Source organism: Bubalus kerabau, chromosome 16 (genome assembly GCF_029407905.1).
Source record: "Bubalus kerabau isolate K-KA32 ecotype Philippines breed swamp buffalo chromosome 16, PCC_UOA_SB_1v2, whole genome shotgun sequence".
In the NCBI taxonomy this organism is placed as follows: domain Eukaryota; kingdom Metazoa; phylum Chordata; class Mammalia; order Artiodactyla; family Bovidae; genus Bubalus; species Bubalus kerabau.
Genome location: NC_073639.1, coordinates 14,075,264 through 14,089,144, shown reverse-complemented (window position 1 = coordinate 14,089,144; position 13,881 = coordinate 14,075,264). Strand labels below are relative to the sequence as shown.

Genomic DNA, 13,881 nt, shown 5'->3' with positions numbered 1-13,881 from the left:
AAAGAATGATAAGATAAGCCACAGAGAGAAAATACTTGCAAGTTATATGTCTTATAAAGGAATTGTATCCAGAATATACAAAGAACTCTCAAAACTCAACAATCCAATTACAAGCAAACATCCTAGTTTTTAAAAATGAGAAATAGTTGGACAGATATTTCAGCAAAGAGGATATAGAGATGGTAAAGAAGCATAAGAAAAGACCATTAATCATGAGGGAAATGCAAATTAAAACCATAGGGAGACTTTGGGGCTTCCTTGGTGGCTCAGACAATAAAGAATCTGCTGCAATGCAGGAGACTCAGGGTTTGATCTCTCTGGGTCAGAAGATCCCCTGGAGAAGGAAATGTCTATCCACTCCAGTATTCTTGCCTGGGAAATCCCATGGATAGAGGAGCCTGGCGGGCTACAGTCCACGGGGTCGCAGAGAGGCGGACATGACTTGGTGACTAACCAACCACTATTGTTATCTTCTCAACAACTCTATCCTGGAATAGAAAATGGTAACCCACTGCAGGATTCTTGCCCATAAAACTCCATGGAGGGAGGAGCCTGGAGGGCTACAGTCACAAAGACGGGTCGTAAAGATTGTCAGACACACGACTGAGCGACTAACAGTTACTTTCCAGGGAGACATCACCACATAGCTATTAGAATGGCTAAAACTAAAAAGACTAATGATACTGCATGTCAGCAAGGATGTGGGGCAATCTGTATTCACACACACTTCTTGAGGGATTGTACAACTATGCAGTCACTTTGGAAAATAGTTACACACCTACCACATGACCCAGGTCTTCCATGGCCGCCAGTTATTCACTCAAGAAAAAGAAAGCAGTGTCCATATATAGACATATACATGATGCACAACTTCGTGTGTGTGCTTAGTCGCTCAGTCGTGCCCGACTCTTTGAAACCCAATGGACTGTAGCCCGCCAGGCTCCTTTGTCCATGGGGATTTTCCAGGCAAGAATACTGGAGTGGGTTGCCATGCCCTCCTCCAGGGGGATCCTCCTAACCCAGGAATCGAACACAGGTCTCCTGCATTGCAGGAGGATTCTTTACTGTCTGAGCCACCAGGGAAGCTTGAGAATACTGGAGTGGGTAGCCTATCTCTTCTTCAGGGGATCTTCCCAACCCAAGAATCGAACCGGAGTCTCCTGCACTGCAGGTAGATTCTTTACCAGCTGAGCTACTAAGGAAGCCCAACTTACTCTGAAACTGTCCCTAACCTGGAAACAATCCAAATGTCCATCAATGGGTGATGGGACCACCAAACTGTGGAATATCTTCACAATGAGAGGTCAGTCAGCAGTAAGTAGGAATGAAGTACTGCTATACGGCAACAGCATGGATGAGTCCCCAAATATTACGTCAAGTGAAGGAAGCCAGATACAGCAGACTACATACTATAATACTGTGATTCCATGGGTATGAAACACTAACATGTATCAACCAATCTACACTGCCAGAAAGCAACTGGGGAGGAGGAGGCAGCAGAACAGCTGATGGATGAACAACGAAGTCTACTGTACAGCACAGGGAACTGTGTTCAACAGTCTGCGATAAAAGATAGTGGAAATGAATATATATATATATATATGCATAACTGAGGCACTTTGCTGTACAGCAGAAATCAACAACAGTGTAAATCAAGTATACTTCTGATTTTTTAAAAGGGCGCAAGAAAACTTCTGGAGTGATGGGGATGTCTGCTCTCTTGATTTCAATAATTGTTTCATGGGTGTATACATGTCTCAAACATCCCAAATGGTACGCTTTAAGTTATGTTCGGCTTATTTTGTATCAATTTCACTGTAATAAAAAAATACTGAAAACATATTCATAGGAAGGACTGATGCCAAAGTTCCATTACTTTGGTCACCTGATATGAAGAGCCGATTCACTGGAAAAGATCTTGATGCTGGGAAGGCAAAAGGGAAAGGGAGGAGCAGAGGATAAGATGGTCAGATAGCATCACCGACTCAAAGGTCACGAATCTGAGCAAACTCTGGGAGGCAGTGAAGGCCAGAGGAGCCTAGCATGCTGCAGCCCATGGGGCGGCAAAGAGTCAGACATGACTTAGCGACTGAACAACAAGACAATGATTTGCTCTGGGGGGATCTGGCAGAAAATCATCATTTATGATTTAGACATTTGACAGTTGCTTACTGAGTAGCCACTGGCAAGCAGCTCACTGAGCTGGTGCTAAAAACAAGCCAGCGGAGGACAGTTTGACACTCTGACTACTGGTGTGGCCTCTGGGGGTTTTCACCATCCCACTGTGCACTGAGATTCCCAAAGGCATTGAGATTCCTTAAGGCTGTAGATAAACAAGTTTTAACTTCTGTTGTTGAGTCTCATTATATGCCAAGTACTTCAAAGTGTATCATCTTTTTCATGAGATTACCTGATGCCAATTACACATTCATTTTACAACTGCACTTGTACCTGCCAATCATCTGCATGAATAACATAACTCATCAAGAAAGAATCACACCTTCTGCTCCCTGGCCCCTGCTCCAACCCAGGTCTGTTAGGAGAAACGCTGACTGAAACGGCCCACCCTGGCAAGCCACCATGGTAACTATGTGCATGAGTTATTTTACAACAGGAGGGCCTGTTAAGGAACACGGAACTAACAAGCCACCACCAACTGGAAGCGTTTGGGAAAGGTCAAAAGGAGATGCCACACGTCCTAACAACCTTCCAGAATCCTCCTCACTGGAATCCATCTTGGCTGAATGAGGTGCACGCCACCAAGAAGGACCCTGAGTCAGAATAAAGAATAACTGGCCAGAGACAACCTGGGAACTAACCCCATTACTATAAAACCCAAGACTTCAAGCAACGTGGCAGAAGAGTCCTCCTGGGTTCCCTTACCCTCCTGCTCTCCACCCAGGCACCCCTTCCCAATAAAGTCTCTGGCTTTGTCAGCATGTGTGTGTCTTTGGATAATTCATTTCTGAGTGTCAGACAAGAGCCCACTCTCGATCCAGGAAGAAGGAAGTGTTAGTCGCTCAGTCATGTCTGACTCTTTGCGACCCCATGGGCTGCAGCCCACGAGGCTCCTCTGTCCATGAGATTTTCTAGGCAAGGATACTGGAGTGGGTTGCCATTTCATCCTCCAGGGGATCTTCCCAACCCAGGGATGGAACCCAGGTCTCCTGCACTGCAGGCAGATTCTTTATCGACTGAGGTACAAGGGAAGCCCCTCGATCCTGGAAGGAGCCCCCCTTTCTGCAACAGCTCCACTAAGAAAGGCTTTCAACAAAACCAACAAGAGAGAGTTAACAGTGCTCCTGATTCTTGGGTGGATGACCCTGCCTCATGCTCTACTTTCCTTTACTTCCTTTTGTGAGAGTTGTGGAGAGCACTGTTGGCTGTGTTCCCCAAAGCCTTGTAGCCCATCATTTATTATCACTGAGATTTTCCTGTAAGTCGTGCTTTGAGGCCACTGATAACTAGCCCAACTATCTATCACTGAATTCACCTTATGGGAATTTGACTCTTATCATGTGAAATGTTCAGAGAAAGTAAAGGCCAGTATGATATGCACTGGGTCTTCAGTGTAAAACCCTGGAAAGCGACATTCTTTTATCAACCAACCTCAAAAGACATATCATTCCAGTGGCATAGACAAATCTCTAAAGGATGACCCATTATTTCAGTAGCAACACGATTATAATATTGGTCATCAAGCCTGTCAACATTGTCCTCAGCAACAAGGAAATAGTTGAAAAAGGATTTCTTATCCAAATCGCATGGGCTGAACTTGGGCCATAAATGTTCCAAAAGAAAGCAAATATAAAAATGTTAAATTAGCATGACCGTGTACAACTTTTTTTGAACCAGAACTGAAGAAACTGCTTGCAAAATGAAATGAGAAGCACATTTTAAGTGGCATGACAAACCAAGTTATCCGAATCAGTATTTTGTAGAAAGTGCTAACACCTTGACTACATCTGTAACTCAGTAAATTAGAAACAAGCTCAAGAGTTTACTTTGCATATTTACACAAGACAAGAAAGGTGACTCCTGTGAAGAACAGTGAATATAAGATTCCAAATCTGGCAAAGAATGCGATGATCCCAGCTGGCCCTGGACCACTAATAATGTTTTTGAAAGATTGGGTTATTAGATGAACAGTTGTAGAAGATGGACATTATTTATGCAATGCTAAAGCAAACATTCCCATTAACCAAACATTTCCTAAGTTGCCAGCAGAAATGAGAAACCTGACCTGACACCTGCAGCAAATCTGAGGCCCTTCCTTCTCTGGCCCCGCGCTCAGGGTTTTGCCACGATGGCGCACATTTCTCTTACACTCTGCTCAGGAGGGGAAAGAGCCACACCTTGCACTTTAAATGAAGTTTGTTTCAAAGGTATTCTGAAAAAAATAATTTTCTTCCTAATCAGTTTTTTTTAATTAAAAATGTTGGGATCCTAGTCCCTGACCAGGAATGGAATTGTATTGGAAGTATAGAGTCTTAATCACTGGATTGAAGGGGAAGTCCCCTGGTCAGTTTTTAACCTCTCGTTGCCTCCTGTGGATGATATACCCCTGTTCTTCCCAAAGCCTCAAGAACTTTCTCAGCTCTCTGGTTTCTCTGGGTCCACAGTGTGTGGGTGACAGACACCAACAGGCTCTACTTACGTCATGCATGGAGTCCAGAAGCTTGGTCAGTTGGTAGAACCTCTGCCAACTCTGCCCAGAGTTGCTGGGACACTTTGTTACCATCTTTCTCAGCTCCTTGATGTAATTTGTCCTCATTTCTTCAAACGCAGCCTGGCTTTTGAGGCCATCCTTTGGAACTGTGGTGAAGGAATACAGACATGTAAGTTCTCAAAATGGAAATCAGCTTTAGCATCTTCGTGGTTAAATGGCATAGGCTATTTTGAGGTCACGAGGTCACACTTTGAGACTGACACTGCATCTTGCTTACTGCATTGATGAATGTGTGTGTGTTCAGTTGTGTCTGACTCTGTGTGACCCCACAGACTGCAGCCTGCCAGGCCCCTGTTCCTTTGTCCATGGGATTTTTCCAGCCAGAATACTGGAATGGGCTGCCAATTCCTTCTCTGGGGAATCTTCCTGACCCAGGGATTGAACCTGCGTTTCCTGCATCTCCTGTATTGCAGGAGAGTTCTTTACCACTGAGCCACTGGGGAATCCCTTATGAGTAAATATGGCAGCAGCTGCTGCTGCTGCTGCTGCTAAGTTGCTTCAGTCGTGCCCGACTCTGTGCAACCCCAGAGACAGCAGCCCACCAGGCTTCCCCGTCCCTGGGATTCTCCAGGCAAGAACACTGGAGTGGGTTGCCATTTCCTTCTCCAATGCAGGAAAGTGAAAAATGAAAGTGAAGTCGCTCAGTTGTGTCCGACTCCTAGCGAACCCATGGACTGCAGCCTACCAGGCTCCTCCGTCCATGGGATTTGCCAGGCAAGAGTACTGGAGTGGGGTGCCATTGCCTTCTCCAAATATGGCAGTTACATAATGGTTAACCTCTGTATACACACATATACAAGAGAGTAACTGGCTTAGCAGGTGTATGTTAGAATGCACTTTGCTTATATTAACTTGCTTCATCTTCACATCAATCTTATGACATCTTATGACATAATCATTATATTATCCTCATTTCACAGATGTGGAGACTGAAGATTGGAGGTTTAATCACTAGCCCAAGGACACAATGAATACATGGCAGAGAAAGAGTAGAAACCTAGGTCTGCTTCCAATGCCTGTCTCTTAACCTCAATGCTACACTATCCTGTGGCCTGTCATCAAAGATTTTATGAACCCTAACTTGCCAATACCTCTGATGTAGGAAAATATACTTTGATTTTTCAGGACAACTGGAAGAAACATAGACAATCTAAGCTGGGGCTGGAATTAGAAATTCAAGTTCAAATGTCAAAGACACTTGGGGAAACCAGCTGTCTATCAGGGGGAGGACATGCTGCAAAGAAGCACTTCCTATTCTCCCTGCTCTAAGATCACATGACCACTGAGGCACTGTCACATGACCACCCAGACAGCCTGCTAGCAGGTCTGTAGCCCGGATTTGTGTGTGTGATGGGTAAGAGGACAGTGTGTACATACAAAACAAGATCACAACCTTCCGAAGGGAAGAAATCACATTCACCTTTATCTTCAATAAGAGAAAATTAAGAAGTATGTTTTCTTCTTTCCTTGTATAGAGCATCCCTGTGTGTGTGCGCGCACACACAGTCACGTCAGACTTTTGAGACCCCATGGAGTGTAGCCCGCCAGGCTCCTCCATGCATGGAATTCTCAGGCAAGACTATTGGAGTAGGGTGCCATTTCCTTCTCCAGGGGATCTTCCCAACCCAGGGACTGAACCTGGGTCTCCTGCATTGCAGGCAGATTCTTATGAACCATCTGAGCCACCAGGGAAGCCCTATAGAGTTGCTAGTTTTTTCTAATTAAATGAAAAACATCTCACTGAAAATAATACTTTGAAATTCAGCAACTGTAAGCATAATAAGTGATTCTGGGACCGCAAAGGAGGTGATCTTTCCCAGGACACATGTGAACACAGTTTATGCAGACAGGGAGCAACCTGTGCCTGCATTCTGCGAGGAGATGGAGGGCAGAGCGTAAACTACAGATCCTCCCTTTGAAAATCCACTTACATGGTTGCTTTTGTTCACTACAGCCAATAAGTACTGATGCTTTAACTCTGAAAAATAAAGTCACTCTGTATAATAGGCTCCAGTTTCGTCCACCTCATTAGAACTGACTCAAATGTATTCTTTTTAATGGCTGAGTAATAATTGTGTATATGTACCATAGCTTTCTTATCCATTCATCTGCTGATGGACATCTAGGTTGCTTCCATGTCCTGGCTATTATAAACAGTGCTGCGATGAACATTGGGGTACTCGTGTCTCTTTCCCTTCTGGTTTCCTCAGTGTGTATGCCCAGCAGTGGGATTGCTGGATCATAAGGCAGGTCTATTTCCAGTTTTTTAAGGAATCTCCACACTGTTCTCCATAGTGGCTGTACTAGTTTGCATTCCCACCAACAGTGTAAGCGGGTTCCCTTTTCTCCACACCCTCTCCAGCATTTATTGCTTGTAGACTTTTGGATAGCAGCCATTCTGACTGGCGTGAAATGGTACCTCATAGTGGTTTTGATTTGCATTTCCCTGATATTATACAGAGTGAAGTAAGCCAGAAAGAAAAACACCAATACAGTATACTAATGCATACATATGGAATTTAGAAAGATGGTAACAATAACCCTGTATACGAGACAGCAAAAGAGACACTGATGTATAGAACAGTCTTTTTGACTCTGTGGGAGAGGGAAAGGGTGGGATGATTTGCGAGAACGGCATTGAAATATGTAAAATATCATATACGAAATGAGTCGCCAGTCCAGGTTCGATGCACGATAATGGATGCTTGGGGCTGGTGCACTGGGACGACCCAGAGGGATGGTATGGGGAGGGAGGAGGGAGGAGGGTTCAGGATGGGAAACACGTGTATACCTGTGGCAGATTCATTTTCATATATGGCAAAACCAATAAAATATTGTAAAGTTAAATAAAATAAAATTAAAAAAAAAGAAAAAGTCACTGAGAACTTTCATTTTTGGAAGATGAAGATGAGAAAAATTCATCTTGTGATATTAATAGTCTGAGTCTGAAATTGCTCTTCCTTTCATTTCTCAATTGCACATGCTATTTGCTCATTTATCAGATCAGATCAGTCGCTCAGTAGTGTCCGACTCTTTGCGACCCCATGAATCGCAGCATGCCAGGCCTCCCTGTCCATCACCAACTCCCAGAGTTCACTGAGACTCAAGTCCACTGAGTCGGTGATGCCATCCAGCCATCTCATCCTCTGTCGTCCCCTTCTCCTCCTGCCCCCAATCCCTCCCAGCATCAGAGTCTTTTCCAATGAGTCAGCTCTTCGCATGAGGTGGCCAAAGTACTGGAGTTTCAGCTTTAGCATCAGTCCTTCCAAAGAAATCCCAGGGCTGATCTCCTTCAGAATGGACTGGTTGGATCTCCTTGCAGTCCAAGGGACTCTCAAGAGTCTTCTCCAACACCACAGTTCAAAAGCATCAACTCTTTGGTGCTCAGCCTTCTTCACAGTCCAACTCTCACATCCATACATGACCACTGGAAAAACCATAGCCTTGACTAGACGAACCTTTGTTGGCAAAGTAATGTCTCTGCTTTTGAATATGCTATCTAGGTTGGTCATAACTTTTCTTCCAAGGAGTAAGCATCTTTTAATTTCATGGCTTCAGTCACGATCTGCAGTGATTTTGAAGCCCAGAAAAATAAAGTCTGACACTGTTTCCACTGTTTCCCCATCTATTTGCCATGAAGCGATGGGACCAGATGCCATGATCTTCGTTTTCTGAATGTTGAGCTTTAAGCCAACTTTTTCACTCTCCTCTTTCACTTTCATCAAGAGGCTTTTTAGTTCCTCTTCACTTTCTGCCATAAGGGTGGTGTCATCTGCATATCTGAGGTTATTGGTATTTCTCCCGGCAATCTTGATTCCAGCTTGTGCTTCTTCTAGTCCAGCATTTCTCATGATGTACTCTGCATATGAGTTAAATAAGCAGGGTGACAATATACAGCCTTGACGTACTCCTTTTCCTATTTGGAACCAGTCTGTTGTTCCATGTCCAGCTCTAACTGTTGCTTCCTGACCTGCATACAAATTTCTCAAGAGGCAGATCAGGTGGTCTGGTATTCCCATCTCTTTCAGAATTTTCCACAGTTGATTATGATCCACACAGTCAAAGGCTTTGGCATAGTCAATAAAGCAGAAATAGATGTTTTTCTGGAACTCTCTTGCTTTTTCCATGATCCAGCGGATGTTGGCAATTTGATCTCTGGTTCCTCTGCCTTTTCTAAAACCAGATTGAACATCTGGAAGTTCACGGTTCACATATTGCTGAAGCCTGGCTTGGAGAATTTTGAGCATTACTTTACTAGCGTGTGAGATGAGTGCAATTGTGTGGTAGTTTCAATATTCTTTTGTGTTGCCTTTCTTTGGGATTGGAATGAAAACTGACCTTTTCCAGTCCTGTGGTCACTGCTGAGTTTTCCAAATTTGCTGGCATATTGAGTGCAGCACTTTCACAGCATCATCTTTCAGGATTTGAAATAGCTCAACTGGAATTCCATCACCTCCACTAGCTTTGTTCGTAGTGATGCTTTCTAAGGCCCACTTGACTTCACATTCCATGATGTCTGGCTCTAGGTCAGTGATCACACCATCGTGATTATCTGGGTCGTGAAGATCTTTTTTGTACAGTTCTTCTGTGTATTCTTGCCACCTCCTCTTATATCTTCTGCTTCTGTTAGGTCCATACCATTTCTGTCCTTTATCGAGCCCATCTTTGCATGAAATGTTCCCTTGGTATCTCTAATTTCCTTGCAGAGATCTCTAGTCTTTCCCATTCTGTTGTTTTCCTCTATTTCTTTGTATTGATTGCTGAGGAAACCTTTCTTATCTCTTCTTGCTATTCTTTGGAACTCTGCATTCAGATGCTTATATCTTTCCTTTTCTCCTTTCTTTTCGCTTCTCTTCTTTTCACAGCTATTTGTAAGGCCTCCCCAGACAGCCATTTTGCTTTTTTGCATTTCTTTTCCATGGGGATGGTTTTGACCCCTGTCTCCTGTACAATGTCACAAACCTCCTTCCATAGTTCATCAGGCACTCTATCTATCAGATCTAGGCCCTTAAATCTATTTCTCACTTCCACTGTATAATCATAAGGGATTTGATTTAGGTCATACCTGAATGGTCTAGTGGTTTTCCCTACTTTCTTCAATTTCAGTCTGAATTTGGCAATAAGGAGTTCATGATCTGAGCCACAGTCAGCTCCTGGTCTTGTTTTTGCTGACTGTATAGAGCTTCTCCATCTTTGGCTGCAAAGAATATAATCAATCTGATTTCGGTGTTGACCATCTGGTGATGTCCATGTATAGAGTCTTCTCTTCTGTTGTTGGAAGAGGGTGTTTGTTATGACCAGTGCATTTTCTTGGCAAAACTCTATTAGTCTTTGCCCTGCTTCATTTCGTATTCCAAGGCCAAATTTGCCTGTTACTGCAGGTGTTTCTTGACTTCCTACTTTTGCATTCCAGTCCCCTATAATGAAAAGGACATCTTTTTTGGGTGTTAGTTCTAAAAGGTCTTATAGGTCTTCATAGAACCATTCAACTTTAGCTTCTTCAGCGTTACTGGTTGGGGCACAGACTTGGATTACTGTGATATTGAATGGTTTGCCTTGGAAACAAACAGAGATCATTCTGTTGTTGAGATTGCATCCAAGTACTGCATTTCGGACTCTTTTGTTGACCATGATGGCTACTCCATTTCTTCTGAGGGATTCCTGCCCGCAGTAGTAGATATAATGGTCATCTGAGTAAAATTCACCCATTCCAGTCCATTTCAGTTCGCTGATTCCTAGAATGTAGACATTCACTCTTGCCATCTCTTGTTTGACCACTTCCGATTTGCCTTGCTCATTTATAACTGGTATCAATAAAAATTCACTTGGGTCATCAGCTCTTTAGAACAGCGAAGTATGTTTTTGAGTGCTACATGTAACCCCGGGAGTCAAGAATACCACTGCTCCCAAATAAACCCTGTTGTCCTATATAAAGATATGGATTATCTTGCAAATTAACTTCACACATGATGTAATGACTTCCTTGAGTTTTAATTGTTGAGGCTTTTGGTTTGTGGTTTATCTTAACTCTATTTTTCTGGGGAAAACATAAATCCCTGTAGGCATCGCACACATTCCTGAGGCTGCACAATATTAGTTGTGGTTTCAAATATTTGACATTCACACTCAGAATTAGATGGCCTTCATTATGTAACAGTTTTTTTCTTTCAAATTAAACCCTTGTTTTAAAAGTATACAAAAACATAAAGAAGGATGGTAATAGGTAGAATGTTAACTGTGAAACTACAGATGCGCTTTCTACCAAAATCTTCAGGTTAACCCAAAACTTTATAAAATAAACTGAGAGTTTATATATACACGCTTTCACAGCCCACCTATTGAGACACTTTTTTTTTTAAAGTTTCAAAATGTTATGGAGTAAACCTTTCATTTTTCAATACAGATACTTACGGATATTACACATTTAAAACATTACCTAAAATGAGAATGGAGTGAGCACATTTCATGACTGTATTTCAGTGCTGTTTGGTGTAGCTACTGAGATTAACCAAACGCTTTCATACTTCTGACAGTTGTGTTATCAAAAATTCTCAAGATGAAGAACAACTTGTGTCAAATATTACTTGTGTTTTACTGCTGTGATGGAAATATATTGTACCATTTTCCCAGCCAGATATTTTAGAAGTTGAAACAGACCCACAAATAAAAGAGAACTTAGGCAAAACCTCAAATTTTGGAGGTCTGCCTAGATTTTCTGAATTTACTTATTAAATGCAGCAGGGCTCCTGGAAATCATCCAGAATCTATGGGCTGGAGAAGAGCAAAAAGACAGCTGGGTGGGAAGCTGGTTTGCTTTCCTGTGTGAGCAAAAACAACATGATCTTCTTCATGTCACAGCCTAACTTTCCTCATACACCGGACATCAGGTGTGTAATGTAACCTTCTAAATAAGAAGAAAAATTTTCACACATTCTATCAGAGATTAGCAAAATAAGCTTACTAAAGCCTGAAGTTTTCATGATTTATACAATTCTTTACTTCTGTTCTCCTGTTTTTTTATTTTGCTTTTCCTGCATCAATAAAAATCAGCCTTGAATGTACTGAATTACCTGGAAGCTAATAAATTAATTTAGGGAGCTAAATGATATCAGAATTGATTATAAGGTTGACTGATTAAATGGATGTAAAAGGACAAGACACCAATAACAATTGAGTGGCCAATGTTTATAAAGGATTATTATCATGAACATTTTTAGAAAAAAATTTAAATTCTATCACCCATTTGATATTTTTTTCCTTTTTTCTTTTTTTAAATTTCTTCTAACGGTTAATGATACAGCTTGGAAAGAGGACTAAAATCACTGTTGCTGAATTTAAAGAGTACATTTCCAGGGAATTCCTTGGCAGTCCGGAGGTTAGGACTCTGCTTTCACAGCTGAGGGTGCAGGTTCAATCCCTGGGTAGGGAACTAAAAGTACATTTCCCAAGTTATGTTCTAGAAAGGATAAGCTGGGAGCCTCAGAAACCTTGAAGAACAATGGAGCAGGGAGAAGAGCCTGGTTCTACTGAGCCTGTGGACGGAGGACTGCAAACACAAGCTCCTGAATGTGGGCTGAGTGTACAGTGAGGAGGGGTGGGTACCGAGGATGGTGGGGCCTGCAGTAAACTGGGGAGAGCGTGGGCTCCCTATGCAATCAAAGTCCGTGGAAATCAAACACGACAAAAGGCCGAAAGCAACCTGAAAAGCCTTGCTGGCCAAGCCAAACACAGCTGAGACACGCTGACCCCACCGCCCTCCCAGGCTGCTGGTCTGTCTTCGCTGCTGGAGTCCAGCCCAGCCGGCTCACCCTCCCTTCTTCCTGCGGCTGGGGGTCCCCTGCTGCCAGCCTGCCTTCCACCCTTGCATCCAGCTGGAAGGAAAGGCCAAAGCCCTGGGTCTGAGTCCTAATTCACCAAGGAGGCTGCACAAGTCACACCTGCATGCCTCTGTTTTGTCCACTTTAGACAAGTTAGCAGTCTTGCAGCATTAAATCAGATGATAGATGGAAAAACTCTTTGGAAACCTGAGAGAGGCCAGATGTGTGTAGGGCAGATGCAGACACACCAGCCCCTGCCTTCCCCTCCCTGCCCTACCAGGTGCAGGCTTCACTCTTCCCCAGACCCAATTCCTCCATGCTGGGATCAGCAGCTTTTCTTACCCATTCTATCCTCAATGCTTGGCTGCTCACGCTACTCACTTCCAAATGGCTCTACTGAAAACCCTTCACCGCAGCCACTGATTCCTGGGCCAAGGGGAGGGCTGGGCATGTCTCAGATGCTCTTTTCAGCTTCCAGGGGGTCACTCAACAGCCTCTCCTCCTATGAAGTTGGCACCACTTGCCCTGGTGTCCTGGCACCCAGAACATTTCTCCTTTTCCTCAGTGGTCACGGCACTCAGTTCTGAGATTTCCTCTCTATCCTGTCTCCTGCCATCATCCCAGCCTCACCTTCATCTGATGAGAGCTTCCTCAAATTCCTTCCCCTCTGTTTGGAAAGGCTTGGGCCGCTGTCTGGGGAAGAAGTGTTTAGCATCCTTGCCAAGGCTAATCCTGCCTCCCTTGTCTCTCCTGGCTCCTTCTGCCATCGACTTCTCTCCTCTCATGCTTGGTTCCAGATGCCCGAAGCAGCTTCCCATCAATCTGCAAGTCCCTGGCTGTCTGGCACCTGCCTGATGCCGCATGGTCAACCCCAGTAGGCTTCTGTCAGCATTCCTGGCTTCCACTGGAAGCTCTGCCATAAGTCACACCTCTGGGAAACCTTGACCTCTTGGCCCTCTGCCAGCTCCTCTGCCTCCCTGATGGTTCTCCCTGTCCCTCAGCACTGCGTTCCTCCTTTCATGCACCTCAGTGGGTCTTCCCTCTTCTTCCTGTGCCTCGGCACCCTCACTTGCCATTGGACTTTCCTGTTCTACAAGGATCATGTCAAGCTTATATGTCAATATCCAAATTTGTTTTCTGAGTTCAAGTCCTCCAGTTTCCCCCTCTTTAGGCCTCTCTCTGAGGCTACGCGTGCTCAGTCACTCAGTCATGTCCGACTCTTTGCGACCCCATGGACTGAAGCCCGCCAGGCTCCTCTGTCCATCGGATTCTCCAGGCAAGTAGACTTGAGTGGGTTGCCATCACATCCCGCAGGGGATCTTCCTGACCCAGGGA

At 43.9% G+C, this 13,881-nt stretch overlaps 1 protein-coding gene across 11 annotated transcripts in view; it reads right to left on the bottom strand.

The window, feature by feature from the left end:
* NR3C2 (nuclear receptor subfamily 3 group C member 2) overlaps positions 1 to 13,881 on the bottom strand; it is a 440,307-nt gene that overhangs the window by 33,119 nt on the left and 393,307 nt on the right. For 10 of the 11 annotated variants that reach the window (XM_055550824.1, XM_055550829.1, XM_055550827.1 and 7 more), the window contains exon 8: positions 4,658 to 4,815. In XM_055550824.1, coding sequence (XP_055406799.1) covers positions 4,658 to 4,815 — 158 coding nt within the window. Of the gene's footprint in view, positions 1 to 688; positions 1,925 to 4,657; positions 4,816 to 13,881 lie in introns of those variants that run through there. The other variant, XM_055550833.1, reaches the window with a different exon arrangement.